The sequence below is a fragment of the Phyllostomus hastatus genome, unplaced genomic scaffold (genome assembly GCF_019186645.2).
Source record: "Phyllostomus hastatus isolate PE091 unplaced genomic scaffold, TTU_PhHast_1.1 phas_scaffold_55, whole genome shotgun sequence".
Taxonomy (NCBI): Eukaryota; Metazoa; Chordata; class Mammalia; order Chiroptera; family Phyllostomidae; genus Phyllostomus; species Phyllostomus hastatus.
This window is the reverse complement of record NW_025334035.1, coordinates 3,329,890-3,347,521: the sequence shown is the minus strand read 5'-3', so window position 1 is coordinate 3,347,521 and position 17,632 is coordinate 3,329,890. Positions and strand designations below refer to the sequence as shown.

Genomic DNA, 17,632 nt, shown 5'->3' with positions numbered 1-17,632 from the left:
TGTAAATTGAGGATAATAAGAGCACCTACTTTTTAAGGTTGTCAGGGGAGTTGAATTAGAAAACCTAGGCACTAAAATGTTTAGTTTAGGGCCTGACATGTAGCAGGAGTAATATTAGCTGGTCTCATTTTCAACAGGGGATAAACTGTGGTGGGAGAAGAAGGAAGGTTTTAGTTTCCAAGTTTCTTTCCTTCTTTATTTTTTCTTCTTTTAGATTTTTTTTTTAAAAATCTAATCCAGGTCACAGATTTTAAAACACTGAGAAACACAACCACAAACTAAATGCTGGAAGGAACTGCAGAGACCATGTTAATGGACCTATTTCACAGATGAGTAATTCAAGTCCAGAGAGAGGTAACTTATCAGAATTAGTGAACTTCCACCCTCTGCCCACAAGGTAGAACAGAGCTGTGCACCCAGGACACAGACAGGACAGGGGGCAGCGTGGGAGAGAAGCATGCACTGGGCAAAGGATAGATTCCAAGACACCATTGCTGGGGGAGGGTAGAGTTGGCATATTGGCTCTAACCACACAGCCTTCTCACTGCCACCTCCAGCCCCTATTGCCCTCATGGGACCCAAGTTCTATGCATTTTTTTTTGGTGGTGATGGTGGTGGTAGGTGGTATCCCAGCACAGATGCATCCCCCAGTCTCTTAGTATTATTAGTGATTTCCTGGTTTCTCCCTGCCACCTCCACATTTCATGCAGGAAATGACTTCAGAGCAGCAGGATGCAGGTGGCTCCGGAGAAACTTCATGAAGTCACTGGTTCCTACACAATGAGCCAGAAAGCAAGCGCAGGGAAGGGGAGAACGTGGGCCATTTAAAATGTCTGGTGGAATAGATGTGAAATTCAAGATAGTATCCAGGAGGGTAGAACCCTCTTTCCCCAGCTTTCCCCAGCCCCTAGACCCCCTCCTCCTGCCCCCCAGGCAAGAATCCAGGACACAGCAGGCAGCACAGAGAGGCTTCTTTATTCCATGATTCTAATCTTGCAAGATCTAACATCTCCACCCCTAGGCACTCTCCACATGCCCATTCAGTCTGCTTAAAAAAAAAAAAAAATCATGGTTCCTTTTCACATCTCTCTTCTGTTTCCCCTCTCTCCTGCAGGTCTGCAGTGGAAGAAGTAGCTTTCTCACCAGTTCCCAACTGATAGCCACTAGTATGGATCTATCTTGAGGAAGATCCCCACAGATTCAAAGTGCTTCTCACCCTCTTCCCCATGCCCCAAACCAAAAAGGCTGCAGAGCAAAAGGGGAAGGATTATAAATCAAGGCTTCAGAGTATCATCTAACATTCCAGACCTCCAACCAGTTAAGAGGCAATTCCATTCCTAACATTCTGCCTACTTGGCTACACCAGAGATGGCACCCCTCGACTAGCCTCTTAATTCTACTTGGATATTTTGGTTCACTAGAAGGTCCATCAGTCGATCAGTCTTTTAAGTCTCTTAAACCTTTAATCCCAACAGTAATCCCAATCATAATCCCAAACTATAGCAAACCCAAAATGGAACTCAGCCCCTTTACTTTCCCTGTGGAAGGTTCTACTGCATTCACTGGTTCTAGACAGGAATGCAGTGATGGGAAGACCGGGTCACAGACCCAGCTTTTCTAAAGTAAGAAAGTTAACAAGCACCTGTGACTTCTAGAGGCAAAGAAGTGGAATCTGGACATTTGCCAGAACATGTCCAAAAACCCACTGAAGGAAGAAGGAGTTTGTCTCAGGTAGAGAAAACCCCAAGGAACATTCAAGCTCAGATGCCTCTGCCGCAAAGAACTAACTGGTTTAGTAGAGATAAGGAGTTTTGTAATTTTCCCCTAGGTCATAATATTCTTAGAGACTGGGCAGAATCAGAAAAGCCAGCATCATCTCTAATAAGGAATTTCAGATCTCTTTCCCCATGGAGGGATCAACTCAGTGCAAAGAACAGGCCCTAGCGGGAGGGTTGTGGGCTCTATCATGACAGGCACAGCTGAGCCCAACCTAGCTGAACAGATGAGTGGGACAGTTAGGGGTATAAGAAAAAGCCTCTCCAATCATCTCTCCAGTTCCAAGACTGACAAAGTCTTCACACCCACAGCCCCGAGGAGGCATCTGTATTTCAGGTGCACCATAAAGGTTCTCATAACCCATGAAGAACGGAGAAAAGTCTATCCAGTTCTAGCCTGCTAGAGAACATATAATATCCAGAATAACAGAGAGGGTTCCTGACCCAATTCCACAAACCCACACGTTCCCAGTGCTGCCCTAGAACAAATAAAGGTTCCAGACCTAGAATTGGAGGGGCAGGACACAGAGAACCCCTTTCTCCATTATAAACAAACCAACAAGCAAACAAATAGGAGAAAGAACAATTCTAAAGAAGTTAATGGCGATAATAATAAACACTTAAGCCAAAGGAGACAGCTAAGTGCTAATCTCTGCCTGCAGAGCTGTGACCTCACACTCTGTTTCAGGTCACTTTGATCACACTGTGGAAGAGGGAAGTGGGAAATGCAAAAGAATGGAGGCCCTGGTGCCACCCAGAGGCCTCAATAAATTATATTTACAGATAAACCAAATGAGATGAGGGCTCCAGCCTCTCCTCTCTCCCCCAGCTCCTAGTTTGCTCTCTCTTCAGAAATAATTTTGATTGTGGGGAAGAGGTTTTGACCAGCAAAACAGAGGCAGATCAAGTCGGGATCTGCCACCCCTGCTCTCCCCAGTAAGAAATGAAGGTGGTGGCAGTTTCTAAGAAAGGTGGGGCCCTGCACACCTCCATGCCCAAATCTTATAGAGAAGCCAGGCATGGGCGAGCAGCTTTCCTGGCTTCCAGAGTGACTTGGGTCTGGGCTGTCGCTCAGCTAGGGCCCCCCCAGAATGTGGTAGTGCACTTTGGTGTTGGTAGCAGCTCCGTGTTTCTGGCGTAGATGCAACCGTAGTTGACTCTTGTGTCGGAAATGCAGGCCGCAAGGATCACACTGTGGGGAAGAGGGGGCTGTTCAGATAGCCGGGTCAGGTCCCTTCCCATCCACGACCACCTTTTAGGTGTTGAGTGAGGGAGAATTGTTAGTTCTCTCCAAGAGAAGCTTTTCAGTCCTCCCAAATCCTCAGGGAGAGGCCAAGGACATAGGCGCTTCCCTCTTCAGTAAAGGTATTTCCATCCCTTAGCTCCTCTTCAGGAGCTAGCGTTCAGTCAAGGAACCTAACCTCTATACCTGCCCATTGCTACCTGCAACTCTGCCCCTTACTCACAACCCTTTTCTAGTCCCGGCCCCTTACGCACTGGGACGCTTTCAGGACACCGCCGGTTTGGAAGCGCTCTAGAACCTCCAGGCCGGCTCCTCTCTGGGCCCCACCCCTAGGTGAATGGGAAGTAAGTCTAAGGCTTGGGTCAGGCCAGGACCGGTACTCACGTGGTAAGGCTTCTCCCCCGTGTGGATTCGAACATGGCTTTTGAGGGTCTGTAGGTGGCGGAAGCGAGTCCCGCAGGTGGGGCAAGGATAGGGTTTCTCCCCAGTGTGGATCAGCACGTGCGCGCGCAGGTGAGCTACCTGGGAGGGGAGAGAATTTCAGATAAGTCCTCTGAGAAAGACAGAACCCTCCCTAAATGGTCCACGCAAATTTGCCTTTGAACCACTCCTGAGACTGGCTCCATACCTGCACGAAGCGGGAACCACACGTCTCACACTTATAGGGCTTCTCTCCCGAGTGGATGCGGCTATGCGTTTTCAGGTTAGCCGGCCGGTTAAAGCGGGCTCCGCAGATGGAGCAGTGGTAGGGCTTTTCCCCTGGAGGCAGGGAGAAGCAGAGGTCAGAGACTCTGCCCAAGACCCCGGTGAGCAGGAAGATCAGGATTGTCTCCTCCCTGCTTCTCTCCTACCTGTGTGCACCGTGCGGTGACTGGCCAGGTTGCCCTTGTAGCGGAAGGCAGACCGGCAGAGCTGACACTTGTAGGGCTTGTCCTCATCACCAGGAGCTAAGGGGTCCAGCCCCGATGAGCACCCAGCCACAGCCTCACAGTTTTGGCAGCTGAAAAATTCACTTCCTGGGAAGGGGGGTGGGTGATGACAATACCAGGGAATCCTCAAATCACGTAGTAGCAGGTTTTCTTTTTCCCAATTTACTGTTAAGACTTCTGGGGCTCATTTTACTTTGCTGATGGTCACATGGTTAGTATGAAGGGAAGCCAACCTGACTCCATCCTTGTCTGTCTGTCTCCAGAATACTCTGCTAATCTCTTCAATAGTAGTGGTGGTAGGTGGAGGTCCCTAGTAGCAGGTGGAGGTTTCTGTTTCTCTCTCCTTTCTTGCAGCACTCTGAATGACAGCTTACCAGAGAGGCCCTGGCGAGCTCTAGGCTGACCACTCAGCCCTGGATTGGGGTGGGCCAGAGTTTCCAAACACTGCTGCTCATTGGAAGCTTTAAAAAATACTGATGCCTTCCCAATATGCCAAGGTTGCAAGTTTGATTCCCAGTCAGGGCACATACAAGAATCAACCAATAAATATATAAACAAGTGCAACAACAAACTGAGCAATCTTTCTCTCTCTCAGATAAGTTTTTTAAAAACCAGAAGAAATACTGATGCCTGTCTTCCACTTCTAGATGTTTTAATCAATGGGGTATGACCTAGGCAATGGGAGTTTTAAAAGCTCCAAAGGGGGTGGGAGGGGGGACTGGATTGGGAGTAAAAAGGAGAAAACTGTATTTGAACAATGATTTAAAAAAAAAAAAGCTCCAAAGGTGATTCTAATTTGCAGTATGTAATTGGAATTGGCCTTGAGCAGCCACAGAGGAAAAGCCCAGAAAAGGGTAAAAGGAGGTGCTCTTACCTGGTGGCGGGTGAACCTGCCCAGAGGGTGATGATATAGTGGCTTCCTGACCCTGGGGTATGAGATGGGGGGTATTGACTGGAGCCCCACATTTAAACTGTACAGTGGCAGCAGTTGGAGAGAGCCTAGGCAGAGCAAAAATTTAGGAGAGATTATGTGGAGGGGAGCTTTTCTGCTAGAGAACTTGGAGCCAAATGCCTACCCTCCGGAAGTGAGCCAGTACTCACCAATGAGCCATATCCATTTGTGCTGCCAAAGACCCAAAGCACTGAGTAAGCCTGGCCTCTGGCCAGCTTCCTAAGGTGGGCTAGTGTCTCTGGAACCCACCCACTCACTCCCTGCTCCTGACCAGCCCCACCCATGGCCCTCTCTGCCTCCTGGCTGAGGCTAGCCACTACAAATTCTTGGGGTTCCAGTTCCCGTACCTGCTCTGGGGACCAGGAATGGGTCCTTCTTCACTGCCACTGCTGCTGCTGCTGCTGCTAGAAGCCTCGTCTCCACTGGGGAGCCCAGCTTGGGGGAAAAGTTGACCAGAACTCCTCTCCCCCACCAGGCTCCCTGCTTGGGAGGCCTGAGAGTTTAGCACGATGAACTTGTATTTTTTCCAGTTGCAGGCCTTGGGGTCTGGGCTGCCTGGACTGGGGGGGCCTTGACTGCAGCTGCGAGACTCAGTAGGTGGGTCTGGGTGCCCTTCGGAGCGCCTGGGACTGCCTGGTGGAGGGGCCGTTGGGGGCGTGGGGGGTTCTGCCTCCAGGGGCCGCGGGGAGACGCCCAGAGGTTCATAGCTGGGAAAAGTGGGATGGACATTAGTGCTATTTCCTAATCTTGGCCTCTGCCCTTGACACCTGGGATACCAATCACCTCATCCATGAAGAACACCAAGTTGGGGCTCCTCACCTGGCCTGAATGAAGCGGTGGCATGCCTGGACCACATGATCCATCTGCAAGTAGGTGGCGGCCGCAAGAACAGCTGGTGCAGTGGCCGGAGAGAGGCGTAGGCGCGACGTGTACATGAAATCCAGAAGAGGGGCGAAGCCTCCGGCTTCGGGGCCCCCAGGCAGAGAGAGCACATCCACCCCAACGCCTGCACGGCCTCGGAAAATTGAATAGAAGAAGCCACTGGAGAAAGAGCAGATAGGTCATGTTAGGGGCTAGGGAACCAAGGCAGGTAAAGTGCCACTATAGAAAGCCACGCCCCGTGGAGAGCCCCGCCTCCTCCCCACTGTCACCCCGCCCCCAATTGCAGGACGCTCCGCCTCCTGCTTCTGAAAGGCTGGGCTTCAGATTCCCTCCCAAAGAACTTATGGCTCCGCCCCTTTCCTATTTGGTCCCACTCCATCCGATGAGGCTCCCCTCGAACCTGCAGGCGATAAGAACTGCCTTGTGAGCTCGAAGAGGTTGCCCGCCAACCAGAAGCGTGACGTCAGTGAGTATCCCGCGCAGGCGCAACTCGTTGAGGTTGCCGAGCACGTCGGAGGAGTGGCGAGTGAACTCGCGGACATATCCCAGCGCCCGCTCCGGAGTAGCGGTGGAACCCATCGCGACGCAGGCCTGCGGGAGCCAGGAGAACCAGGCAGTCCTAAGATGCCTTCCGTTCCGCAATTTGCCTCTTCCTCCTGAGGTGCAACTGGAGCCACCACCCGCCCCCCCCCCCCGGGCCCCGGCTCACGCAGCCTCACTTAATTCATCTTATTCTTTCTGCCCTCGACCGCATCATTGCTCGCTTTCCTCCTCTAGATTCGAAGGCTCCCACACCGCGGTGTTGATGGCGAGGTGGAAACTCCGACGCACAGCTCCCTTAGTTCGACTCCTAGTGCCTTTCCAGCACCTCCCCCCGCCCCCAACTTCTCTCTGCTTCACCACGCTCCTGAGTCTCAGGTGCCCGACTCTACCTGGAGACCCTATTGAAGTTCCCTCCCCTGAACCACGAATTCTAATACCTACTATAAAGTCCCGAATTAGCCCAATTGTGGGGCCTCGGTCTTCCTACCATGAACAAACCCCAACCCTCTTCGGGGACCCAGGAGTCTGGCTCCCTCAGCCTCCCGTTCTTACCCCCGTCCTGCAGGGGCTGCGGCTTCTCTTCTCAAGGGGGTGGAGCCTCTCTCCCCTTTTGGCCTCGGCTCCTTTATCTGGCCGGGATGTCGGGGGCGGGGGTGGAGGTGGGGTGAACGCCTGGGTCTGTATCCTTCCTTCCTCCGTTGCTCTCCAGATGGCGAGCCCGGGGCGGGGTCTCGGCTCTAGGGCGGGACCTCAGAAACGCTGGGTGGTCGTAACCTAAGGAGTCTTGGGTCACCGAAAGTAGAATCATCGAGTTTGGGACATTCGTATTGGGAGAACGTGGGGGATATCCAGAGTAGAAATGTGGATGACTTGGTCGTGTGGGGGGTGTGGCTGGAACAGCGAACATCGGTGTGTTAGCCGTTGAAAAGGGGTGCAAGGAGCCTGTTGCAGGACAAAAAATACAGCAAAAACTCCCTTTCCAATGTACGGTATTACGGGACAAAAAGGAGAGCCCAATGAGGCACCAGGTTTGGGAAGGCAATAGTGGGCTCCTGTGGAGTCCCAGACAGCAGGAGGGGTGGTGTGAATGACAGGTTCCTCTGGCGGGGCCTACCCAAAGGGGACTCTGATCGGGCGGGGTAGGGAAAGGGCGGATATGATTTCTAGTTTGTTTCCTTCCATTGTCCTGTGACCGGACGGCTCCTCCAGCTGCTTCCCCTCGAGGAGGTGGGGAAAGTCCCGGGTGGGAGCCGAGAGACGCTCAGGAGACCTAGGCGTCCGGACTCTCGCTCTCGCCTCCCTTCAGAATCCTTTTACGGACCCAGAGAGAGAGACTCCCGCCCAAAGCCCGCTCGCGCTCCCCCATTCCTAGCCCACTAGGGAGGGCACCCGCCGGTCGGCTATGCTAGGAGACTGGCGGGACGCCGGGGTCCAGCGCGGCAAGCCGGCGAAGCTCGACAATGTTTGGCTCCTTCCACGAGGGGGCGCACGAGCACTAGCTTCTCCGCGCCGGGTCGCTTCCACCCTGCTGAGAGGGGTCCGCACTGACTGGGGCTGAGGATCAGTTCGGTCTGGACGGCGGAAATCTTCCTTCTCGTCCTCTTGGCGCTGATTTATTTTGTCCCTCTGTCTTCTAAGAGGGAACTAGGGTTGGACAGAGGGAGGGAGAGTTAGGCGACAGAAGTGACTTTCCTCCGAGGCTGGGGTTCCTACCTGGGGTGAGAAATCCGACGGTTTGGGAGCAAGGGAAATGGGTGGGACAAGGAGTGGGGTCTGAACCCTGGGAGCACAGGATTTTCCTTTCTAATTAGTCTAGACACTATTATCTGTCTTTAGAGGTGAATTTTAAGAGAACATTAATATGAAAGTTGGGTGGGGTGAACAAAGAAAAGGGATAACAGGGCGATTCTCAGGATTAAAGAAGGGAGAGAAGGCAGGAGGGGTCTGATGACCCTAATTTTAAGTCCCTGATCTGAGAGGTAGGCTCGGGTCAAAACTGGGGGCGGGAGACAAGGTACATTTGGGGAAGGGAGCCAGAGCTGAATTCAGCTGCAAAGCAGGACTTGGATTTGGGTTTAGGAGTCTTCCATTGCCCAGGAATGACTGACCATTTCCTGTGGAATTGCATATCTAGGCCTGGGGCCTGCACCTTCAGATTTGGGGGTGTCTTTATCTGGATGCACATAAGAACTGCTGAGAAACTGGAGATTCGGGACCACTAAGGATTCGGACCGTTGGTGGCTTTTGATGTGAGGGTTACTTTGATTTCTGCCCAGGGTGGAGTTCCCTTTGGTATCAGGATGGAGTTGATTTTGTGTTGTCTGGCCAATTGTGGGGTGCATGCTTATTATGGGATATTGAGTTAGTCTGATTATTCTGGGCATTGGGTGGGGGATACATTTAGGCTGGAGGGCAAATGGTAAGTTTGAGGCATGGAGGTGATTTTGAAGCTACATTAGTTTTGGGGATTCTGACACTCACAATTTGGAGGTTGTCACGTTGAAGTATTAGAAGAACCTGCTAGGTGTTCTTGGGGAAGTGGATGAGGGTTTTGTTTTGAGGGTTTCATAGTCATTGGTATATACAGACAATCTAATTTCAAGTACAGTAGTCATGCTTATTCGGGGGATGCATTAAGTTTTGGGATGCCATATAAGTTTCAAGGCTCAAATCGGATTAGAGGGGACATGAAATTCAATTTAGAGTCTTTTATTAGCTTGTAGTGGAACATAATAGGGACCTGGGAGTGTGTGTGAAGGTCTTCTATGATTGTGGCTCCATGAGGGTGAGCAAAGCTTTACATTTGAATGTTGTGGAAACTCATTTTGAGGAGGGGAGACTCCTGTGTATGCACAAATAGCCAAGAAGCTTTCTCCATGGGTAGACACAAGACCAGGGCCCAGGGTAGGAAATTAAAGTTTTGGAGTGTCCTTATTTTGGGGTGTTTTGCAATGATTTGGTGAAGCTGAGGGATGGATCATAAGGTAAGATTGATTTGGGGGTTCACTTAATTTGGAGCATGATGCTGGTTTGGAATGTCCTTTGCTTATAGCTCCCCTCACCCCAGATTCTAGAAATCTCTTTGTTTAGTGAACCTCAAATATGCCCAGGAATGGACAGGAGAAATTTGGAAAGGGAGTGTATTTCTTCTTATTTCTATGTGGGCTAAATAGATCTAAGGGAGAAAAAGTGGTTACAGACTCCAAACCCCAATTTCTTAAGGGAGGACACGTCAGTTTGTGAGAAAGTGGAGGAAAATGGGGTGTCTGGTGGTAAAGTGGACACCCCTGACTAGGTCAGTGCTGTTGGAACTGTGGCAAGGCGAGGTGGTGGTGGGGGTACAAGGAGGTAATTCTTGTACCCTGGTTTTCTGGGATAAGAGCCCCAAACAGAAAGCAGACAGAGGACTGGCAGTGTGGGTGAGATGTGGGGGAGGGGTTCCTCGCCGCAGCAGGGGCTAGGGGGTCAGCAAGGCCAGCTCTGCACGCTTGGGTCCCTGTTCTGTTCGGCTCTCCTCCCCTCTTTCCCTCCCACCGCCCACCCCCACAACCCAAGGGAAAAAAACTGCCTGTGCAACAGCAATGGCAGATTCCAATCCTCCAGGCTTTCCTGAACCACTACGGAGACCAGCCAGGGGGGAGGGGAAGGGAGGATCGGGCTTTTCTGCTTCCCTAAGACTGGGGCTATGAGCTTGACCTCCTGGCCCCTAGCCCTTCGAGGAGTGACCCCCGGTCTGGAAGCCAGGTGTCCTGGACCCTAGCCCCCGAGCGGGGGGACCTGGAGAGACGAGGAGGAGGGAGGAGGGAGTGACTTCCAAAATTGGCATCGGGACAGAGCAGGGCTGGCGGGAGGCAGGCGAAAGACGGAATTTTCCTGAAAAAACGGGGGTATCTGAGGACCCCAAATTTGGAGAGCTAGTCCAGGACCGTCCTGCCAACATCCTAGATTTTTTGGGGATTTTTTGGGGCCCCCAGGACCCCTCTAGATGGGGTGAGGAATGTAGTGTTGGGGGAATCTGACTGGGGCATTGCAGCTGCCTCTCCCGCCGAGTTGGACACGGATGGGCTGGGACGGGTTTGGGGGGGTGTCCCCAATTCTGACTGGGAGTGAAGGAACCCCCTTCTGAGCTCTCTTGTGGGGGTCCCCCCTCCCTAGGGCACTCCCCACTCCCTGAGCCAGCCGAGAGGAAGGAGGCCGGCGATGCGACTGGGGCGGCTCCTTTCTCCTGCACCCCAAATGTGAGGGATGCACCCCAAATTTTGCTCCCTTCAAAATAGGGGACCAGGATCTCAGGGGAGAGTAGCTGAGGTAAGTGGGGAGGAAAGTGTCCCCTGTTTTCAGGAGAGACGTGGCGGTTGGGGGGGAGGTTTGGAGGTGCGTGCTGGGGTGGGGTTGGCTTTGTCAATCTTGGAACTGGGGGGACATTTGGAGAGGCTTTCTCTTATGGCCCTAAACTGCAGCCCCCCAGATGAAAACCAAAGGCTGAGACCAGAGAGCCCCCCAACATCCCCAGCCGTTAGTAAAGTGCTTGATTTCTGTTTCACCCCCACAAAGGCTCTGCCGAGGAGGGGAGCTGGGGGCAGCTGTTCAGTTTGGGGGCCGTGGAGTGTGGGATGAGGAGCAGGAGACCTTGGCAGGATTTGATGTAGGGGAGACAGGGGTGTCAAGGGTGGGGGGTCTGGCATCCCCAGGGCCTAAAAAGACTGCTTACACCTACCATCTTACATCTTTTTGATTGCTAAGAGTTTTGGGGGGTGTGTCTGAAGGGAGGGTGGTAAAGAGGGGGATGGAAGGTGGGAAGATAACTTTTGGATTTTAGAAGATATTATTTTGATTTTCGGAGGGGACTTTGGCCCTTGGATTTTGATTTCTGGCGGGTGTTTTGTAAAAACCAAGTCCTGGGCAGGAGAAAGAGGCTGAGGGAAGGCCTAGGGTGGAGGAGGGGAGAGGCATGTTTGTCTCAGCTTAAACGTGGCTTTTTGGGGTGGGCCCACCTTCCTTCCTGGGCCTGGTGGATGGCCTGCTGGGGGTTGTTGCGCTGGGTGGGACTTGGGTCCTGGGGGGCCATGGAGAGTGGAACAGAGCTGGGGTTGAATACCTGGCCCCCAGGTCCAGATGGCCCTCTTCCTGGGCCCTGCTGCTCCCCTTTCCCCCCCGGGCCTCCATTTCCTGCCCTTGGCCTCCATCTTGTGGCAGGCCCAGGGCAACTTCCGGCCCCCCTCTCCCAACCATGTTCCGGCCCCACCACCTCTGGATTGCCAACTTCCAACCCTGCTGTCCTTGGCCTCCTCTGTCTCCTTGCTTTCTCTTGGGTTCTGACCCAGAGAGGGGAGGAACGGACACAGGAAGCCTTGGGTCCCTGCCCTTGCTGACTCGGGGAGGCAGTCCCTTGGCCCCCCATAGTCATTCCCTATTTCCTCCTCCTCTGACCCCACCCTAGGGATCCCCTGAGCAGTTTCTACAGAGGGAAGATGGTTCCAGTCTTATACTGCAGACTCACCCCTCAGGCCTCTCTCCTTCCATTTGCCTGCTCAGCTCCTAGCCCTGGCTCTTGTTTCCTCCAACCATTCTTGGGGCCATGTTGCCTTCTATGCCTTCTCTATCTCCCTGCTCTCGCTGGTGGGGGTCTTCCCAGCACTGTCTCATGCTCCCTTCCTCTCAACCCACCCCAGTCCTGCTCCCGCCCCAGCAGCACACTGTGGTTTGTACGGCACTGTGGCCACGTCCAAACCACACTGTGGTGTTAGAGCGAGGGTGGGGGAGGCACCGCTGAGGCTTGGCCCCGGAGGCCACCCTGGAGAAGCGACACAAAAGACATCTGGGGCCTTTTTTCCAGGTTGGGGGTGGGGGCTGGGGGAAGGGATGTATGAAAGCACTGGAAACGGCCCCTCTAAAATCCCCAGGTCAGTCACCCAAATACTGACTGCTAGAGACCCTGGAAGTAAGTTCTGCCTCCAGAGAGCAAAGTGCAGTCTTTGTTCCCCACACCCAGCTCCCCTGGCTCTAGCAGCACAGAAATATTGGCACTGGGAAGAGTGTCTGCCAATATTGGCTGAGCTGCTCCAGGCAGGGTGGTGAGAGCTGCCGAGGAGGGTGAGTCCCCGGGGGCTAAGGAGAGAGCAAATGGTCCCTTGTACTCCAATAATGTTAAGTGACATCACCGAGCTGAGAGGGAAATCTTTATTGTTTTCTGTATAAAAATGTCCATCAGGTGCAAACCAAAGGGGTGGGGGCAGATGCTTATACGGGAACAGCACGGGGACAGCCCCAGCAGTCTTTTGACCCTCTCTCACGTAGGCCTTGCTCAGAGTCCTCGGTGATCCACAGCCCCAGGGTGCACACCGAGAGGGGACAGAGGCGGAAGGCTCAGCGAGACAGCAGAGGAGGATCAGCAAAGGTCATGAGAAGGCCAGAATCCAGGGTCAGGCTGTCTGGAACAGGAAGTAAAATGGGCCGAGATGGAGCGAGCCCCAAGTATGCTTCCAAGACAATTCCTGCCTCCCCAAAGCCCCCAGCTCTTTACTGCTCCAACCACCTGCACTACGTATGAGAACCTTCTCTTCCAAAGCCCCTGTACAAGGGAGGGGACTCCTACTAAGACCCTCCCCTACCATCCAAGTGACACTTCCTCCCCAACCCCTTCAGCTGGTGTGGGAGGAGAAGGACTCCTACCCTGGTCGAAGTTGAGTTTCTTGGAAGGAGGAGTTTCTCCTAGCCCTTCAATATCCACCAGGTCACTGTTGGCATCCGAGTCGTTCAGAGCACTGAGGGTCACATCTGGGAGGGGGGCATAAGCTAGGTTCTAGGTTCCCTGACTGTGGCCCTGGCTTCCCAAAGCTTCAAGCTCTCCCTCCCTCCCCCACGCCAGCCACTCTCTGGGAACCTTCACTGGGAGAGGAAGAGAGATTTGTCCTCCTTTGATCCAAGCCCACTTCTCTCACTGAACCTCAGGTGGGACTTTAACCCCTAGGCAGCAACTCCCAGCCCTCACCAGCTTTCTGCTTCTTTATGGGGGGACCCCCAGCCTCAGGGACACAGGAGCTGCTTAATGGAGGGGCAGCTGGAGGAGGCGACAAGACACCAGATGCCACTTTCTTGGGCCCTTTCTTGGGTGACTCAGTTGGAAGGGGGACACCAGAGTCTTCATAGACTTTGCGTTTCACAGTGGCCTTTATCTGAGCCCTGAAGAGAAGAGAGAACAGGTTAGGGAGTCATCATCAGAGAGACAGAGGGAAGAGGGCAGGGGTGGGGCAGGGATAATAGGCCACTCTGAAGGGTTACTGGGGAGCCCCCTCAGACCCTGGATAAGAATCCAAGTTAGGGTCCCAACCTTCTGGTAGGGTCTCATTTTCCTGAAGCTTTTTACTCACTTGGAGAAGATGGAGTATAAAGAGTGAATTCCCTGAATCATGTAGTGGGAAGGGCCCATCTCCGAATTCTCTTCTGGGAGAGAAGTATGGATGTGAAAGGCTAACAGGTAAGCCTTGGTGATCTAAAGGTAGATTCTGATCAACTAGTTCAGAATCACAGTATCCCTGGAAACATGGCAGCAGAGTCTCAAAAGATTTGTGTAAATAACCAGGCAACTCCCATTACCAAATTAAATTACTGGGTATCTCAGGCAATCTAAAATCAAAATCTTGGAAGGGCCTGACAACCATACTATTTTAGACTTCTGACCAATTGTGACATTTTTTTTTTTTTATCTTTCAGTCCCCAAAGAGATACTAACAAAACTAGCAACAAAGTAGCAAGGATGTTGAGTTGGGAGTTCTGAAGAAGATGGAACAATGGGTATAGAGGAAGAAAGCTGCCCACCCCCCTCTTTCTCTACCAGCCACCCCTCCCTCACACTGTCCGTTCCTTGATGACACAGCTGATGTGATTAAGATCGTCCCCAAACCGCTTCACAGCAGCCCTCAGCATCTCTATCTCCGTCTCCGTCCACTTGGCACTGTCAGAAGGGGAGAGGGGAATATCCAAAGTGGGAGGGGGAGGGGTGTGGAGCCAGCCCCCCAGGCAATGCGTTCCACAGCAGCCGGCCTCCTCCCCCTAATCCCTGGGTCCCCTCCCATGGATCCAAAAAGAGGTCCTCCTTAAAAGCAAACAAACAAACAAAAACAGTTAAGACCCCGTGGGACCCCAGGACCCCATGGTACTACAAAAACCACCACCTTGTAAGAAAGCCTCCTACCCACCGTGAAACAGCTGCTGTAAACTGTCCACTGAAACTAATTCAACACGGGGAGCGGCGGGGAGGTGGGGTGGGGTGGCGTCTAAAAAACACAACTCCTGAGCACAGTCTGCTGCAATGTGAGGGAATTCTACAGGATTTGGGGTGGGTGGGTAGTGGTGGTGGTTTATGGTCTGCAGGTTCAGGTTGTGAGTCTCAGTCTGTGGTTTTACCTGTCATTCACTCAACAATCATTTATTAACACCCACTCTGCGCAGTGCCAGGCACAAAGGCAAACTAAAACTAACATCTGTCCTTGTCCTAGAGAATGTCCGTGTCAAGTGATCGAGTCCAAGCATCCGCATTCTGCGTCCACGTCCCAGCCCGGACTCACGTACCCCGCGGGGGAAGAGTCGGCCACGGGATGCAGCTGCATCGTTAGCTCTCCAAGCTTCGTGAATGCGGCTCCCGCCGCGGAGAAGATCTCTCCGACCTGGGGGCGGGGCAGCATTACAGGGGGCCGGAGCACACCCCCGCGCCGTCCCGCCTGGAGCCCCTAGCTCCACCCCAGGTTCGATTCCCGCCCGCGTCCCACCCGCTTCCCGCCCCCCACTCTCCACCCTAGGCGGAAGAGCCGGGAGCCAACGGGGTGGGAGCGAGAACGCCCTCCCGTGGCCACTAGAGAGCGCTGTCCGCAAGGCAGGTCGAACCTTTGTGGACGCTGACGTCATGGCTCCGTGCACCTCCGGCACGGAGACAGAGACGCTGCTGCCGCCGCTGCCGCCACCGGGGCCAGAGAGCCAGCGGATAAAACCGCTCCGACCCGTGCAGGAAGTCCCACCCCCCCCCGCAGCTGATTGGCTCAAACTGGGCAGCTCAGTGCTTCATCAGCTGCAGTTACGCCGCATCAGCGTCAGGGGGGGTGGGGAGTGAGAGACCCCGCCTCACTTCCGGTCCGGTTTCTCTCTACTTCCGTGGGGGAGTTAGAGCTCCCTACTTGAGGCGGATATCCAGCCCCAGTGCCCGTCTCTCCCAACGCAAGCACAGCCACAAGGCTTAGGAGAACAATTTCTCTTTATTGTGAAGGTACGGGAAGAGGCAAGGGAGCCGGAAGGGCAGATGACAGTCAGCCCCAGCCTCCCTCCACTGGAGCCGGGCTCCAGAATGGGGTCATGAGAGGGTAGGGAGAGTCTTAACTAGAAGAGGGGGCTGAAGAGCGTAAATGCGACCGAGCTCTATCGCACCATATATTCCTTGCGCTTATTGAGCCGAACTTGGCAGAAAGAGAAGCCCCCGAGGAGGAGGTAAAGGCCCGCAGCGATGAAGCAGTTGTAGCTGACTTGCTCATACAGGTTGTATATGTCCTGAGGGCCATTCCTAGGGGTGGGGATTAAGGAGAAAAGTGTCAGAAACATAATAGCTGCCAACATTTACTGAGTACTTACTGTGTGCTAGGTACGGGTTCTAAGTGCTTTTACATGTATTATCTTGTTCAATCTTCTCCACCCTATGAGGCGAGTTCCATTACAGCATCCACTTCACAGAGGATGGAGGCACAGAAAAGTCAAGTAAAATACTTAAAGAAGCCACAACTAAAGTGGTGGGTTTAGGATGGTTGCTGAGGTTTAACTCCCAAGACCAATAGGAACTGTATGTTAAAGAGAGCAGTTCTCCGCACCCAGTTCCTTAGCCACTTGGGCCCGAAGCATCCTGCAATTCTGACCACAGGCTCAGCCACCTCCCACCTACTCCCAGCCTCTCACCTCACCCACCTAAACTTACTCAAAATCTTTCTCCGTGAAGGGAACGTCCTCAATTAACACAGCGGAATGGACGTTGAAAAAGATTCCGAGCATTATCTGAAAACGGAAAGGGTAGGTTTGACCTCAGGCACCCGCCTTGGTCACTCCCTAAACTACTTCCACTTCTAATGTTGCCACAACATCTGGGTTTGAGAATTAACAGAATGCGCTGGGATTAGTGGTAGCTGTTGCTGAATTTCTACACAGTCACCCGAAACAGGGCATGAGGTGGTGACAAAGTTGAGACGACTTGGCTGGGGCAAGGGCAGGAATAGTGTGAAACCCAGGAATCCAGACAATTCTCCTCTCTAGAGGCGTCATTATCACGGGACAGGGCAGAAAGAATCAGGGGGAATCGGCACTTAGTTTCTTCCTGGAGTGGGGCGGGTGAAGTCCTGGGGAAACGAGGCCCCAGCTATCCATTTCGGGAATAAGCGCTCCCATCGCTCCTCGTCCCTCCATTCAGTTTAAGCATCTCTCAAGAACCCAGCTCTTCTTCCTCTTACTCTGAAGGGGTCTCCAAATTTACCAGCCCGGGATCCCATTCCAAGCTCCAGCTCCCTCCCCCACTACCCGCCCTACTCCAGTTCCCCATTTCTCAATCTCTTCTGCCTCGTTCTCCAGCGGCTAACCAACCATCCCCTCCAGCCTGCCTGCGGCTTTCTAAGGCCTGAAGTCTCCTAGCCTTCCAGCCCTCCAACACCAGGGCCCCTCAGACCCTCTGCAGTTCTCGTCGGCCAGTCCCCTCACCAACATGATCACTCCCCAGGCGCTGAGGACGATGCCGCAGGCGGCCAGCTTGGGCCCACAGCACAGAAGCGACGCCATAAATAAAGGATTCGGGGACGGCCCAGATATGGGCCCAGCAGAAAGGCGGTGAAAGGAATCCCCGATTTCCCGGAGTAGTAAAACCCTGCCGGATTCTGGGCCTGACACGGCTGTAAGCCTAAGGCCCTGGCGTCGGCTGAGGGGCGTGGCCTCGGACCGAACTTTCGGGTTGGGTGGGGGGGGCCCAGACGGAAAACCTGGGCGAGTTTGGCTCCTTCCCACATTTTGGCGGTAGAAGACGGTCTGAAATCAAAGTGGTCGTTCCGGAGTCTCTTACTGACCCAAGTAGCTGGGGCGTGAATATTGCAGTAGCAAGGGCAAAAGGATTTTTGGTTCCTCCCTCTCCAGGTTGGAATGGAAAGAGCCAGCATGTCACATGACCCATTTTGGCAAGTCACGTGACAGTGAATCCCAGTAGCTGGTGTTTAGGGAAGACTCGAAGTTGCAGAGCTCCTGGTAACCTTGGCGTTGGGCTTTTTGTACCAGAGAATTGGAATTGATTTTC

The 17,632-nt window shown here is 53.3% G+C and overlaps 3 protein-coding genes across 8 annotated transcripts; all 3 read right to left on the bottom strand.

The window, feature by feature from the left end:
• Positions 1-964: 964 nt before the first annotated feature.
• Positions 965-6,963, bottom strand: BCL6B (BCL6B transcription repressor). Of its 3 annotated transcripts, none has more exons than XM_045824685.1 (9): positions 6,877-6,963; positions 6,182-6,372; positions 5,719-5,940; positions 5,247-5,606; positions 4,822-4,946; positions 3,870-4,034; positions 3,647-3,777; positions 3,403-3,540; positions 965-2,967 (listed from the first exon to the last, which is right to left on the bottom strand). In XM_045824685.1, exons 2-9 carry the CDS (start codon positions 6,358-6,360, stop codon positions 2,851-2,853), a joined length of 1,437 nt encoding a protein of 478 aa, XP_045680641.1. In that variant the 5' UTR covers positions 6,361-6,372; positions 6,877-6,963; the 3' UTR covers positions 965-2,850. The 3 variants fall into 3 exon arrangements, with proteins under 3 accessions (XP_045680641.1, XP_045680642.1, XP_045680643.1); XM_045824686.1 differs by lacking the exon at positions 6,877-6,963 and adding an exon at positions 6,766-6,822; XM_045824687.1 differs by lacking the exon at positions 3,870-4,034.
• A 5,527-nt stretch (positions 6,964-12,490) lies between these two features.
• On the bottom strand, positions 12,491-15,339 carry CUNH17orf49 (chromosome unknown C17orf49 homolog). Of its 4 annotated transcripts, none has more exons than XM_045824371.1 (6): positions 15,208-15,339; positions 14,896-14,990; positions 14,177-14,278; positions 13,316-13,506; positions 12,997-13,101; positions 12,491-12,755 (listed from the first exon to the last, which is right to left on the bottom strand). In XM_045824371.1, the coding sequence occupies exons 1-6, from the start codon at positions 15,226-15,228 to the stop codon at positions 12,691-12,693; spliced, it is 579 nt and encodes a 192-aa protein (XP_045680327.1). In that variant the 5' UTR covers positions 15,229-15,339; the 3' UTR covers positions 12,491-12,690. The 4 variants fall into 4 exon arrangements, with proteins under 4 accessions (XP_045680327.1, XP_045680328.1, XP_045680330.1 ...); XM_045824372.1 differs by having other exon boundaries at positions 12,491-12,751; XM_045824374.1 differs by lacking the exon at positions 12,997-13,101.
• Positions 15,340-15,553: 214 nt separating this feature from the next.
• Positions 15,554-17,270, bottom strand: RNASEK (ribonuclease K). Its single transcript, XM_045824413.1, has 3 exons — positions 17,050-17,270; positions 16,280-16,356; positions 15,554-15,874 (listed from the first exon to the last, which is right to left on the bottom strand). The coding sequence occupies exons 1-3, from the start codon at positions 17,125-17,127 to the stop codon at positions 15,733-15,735; spliced, it is 297 nt and encodes a 98-aa protein (XP_045680369.1). The 5' UTR covers positions 17,128-17,270; the 3' UTR covers positions 15,554-15,732.
• Between the last annotated feature and the right edge of the window lie 362 nt (positions 17,271-17,632).

What these genes read in the sequence shown, in the direction of transcription:
- BCL6B (XM_045824685.1), bottom strand. Translation starts at nt 6,360, where the DNA reads ATGGGTTCCACCGCTACTCCGGAGCGGGCGCTGGGATATGTCCGCGAG. An exon ending in TCACCGCACGGTGCACACAG is followed by an intron (nt 3,778 to 3,869) that starts GTAGGAGAGAAG and finishes CCCTGCCTCCAG; the next exon opens with GGGAAAAGCCCTACCACTGC. An exon ending in CGGGGGAGAAGCCTTACCAC is followed by an intron (nt 2,968 to 3,402) that starts GTGAGTACCGGT and finishes TCTTCCCCACAG; the next exon opens with TGTGATCCTTGCGGCCTGCA.
- CUNH17orf49 (XM_045824371.1), bottom strand. Translation starts at nt 15,228, where the DNA reads ATGACGTCAGCGTCCACAAAG. An exon ending in GCCGACTCTTCCCCCGCGGG is followed by an intron (nt 14,279 to 14,895) that starts GTACGTGAGTCC and finishes CCCTTCTGACAG; the next exon opens with TGCCAAGTGGACGGAGACGG. An exon ending in CATAAAGAAGCAGAAAGCTG is followed by an intron (nt 13,102 to 13,315) that starts GTGAGGGCTGGG and finishes CCCCCCTCCCAG; the next exon opens with ATGTGACCCTCAGTGCTCTG.
- RNASEK (XM_045824413.1), bottom strand. Translation starts at nt 17,127, where the DNA reads ATGGCGTCGCTTCTGTGCTGTGGGCCCAAGCTGGCCGCCTGCGGCATC. An exon ending in CCTGGGGAGTGATCATGTTG is followed by an intron (nt 16,357 to 17,049) that starts GTGAGGGGACTG and finishes TTCCGTTTTCAG; the next exon opens with ATAATGCTCGGAATCTTTTT. An exon ending in TTCACGGAGAAAGATTTTGA is followed by an intron (nt 15,875 to 16,279) that starts GTAAGTTTAGGT and finishes CCCCACCCCTAG; the next exon opens with GAATGGCCCTCAGGACATAT.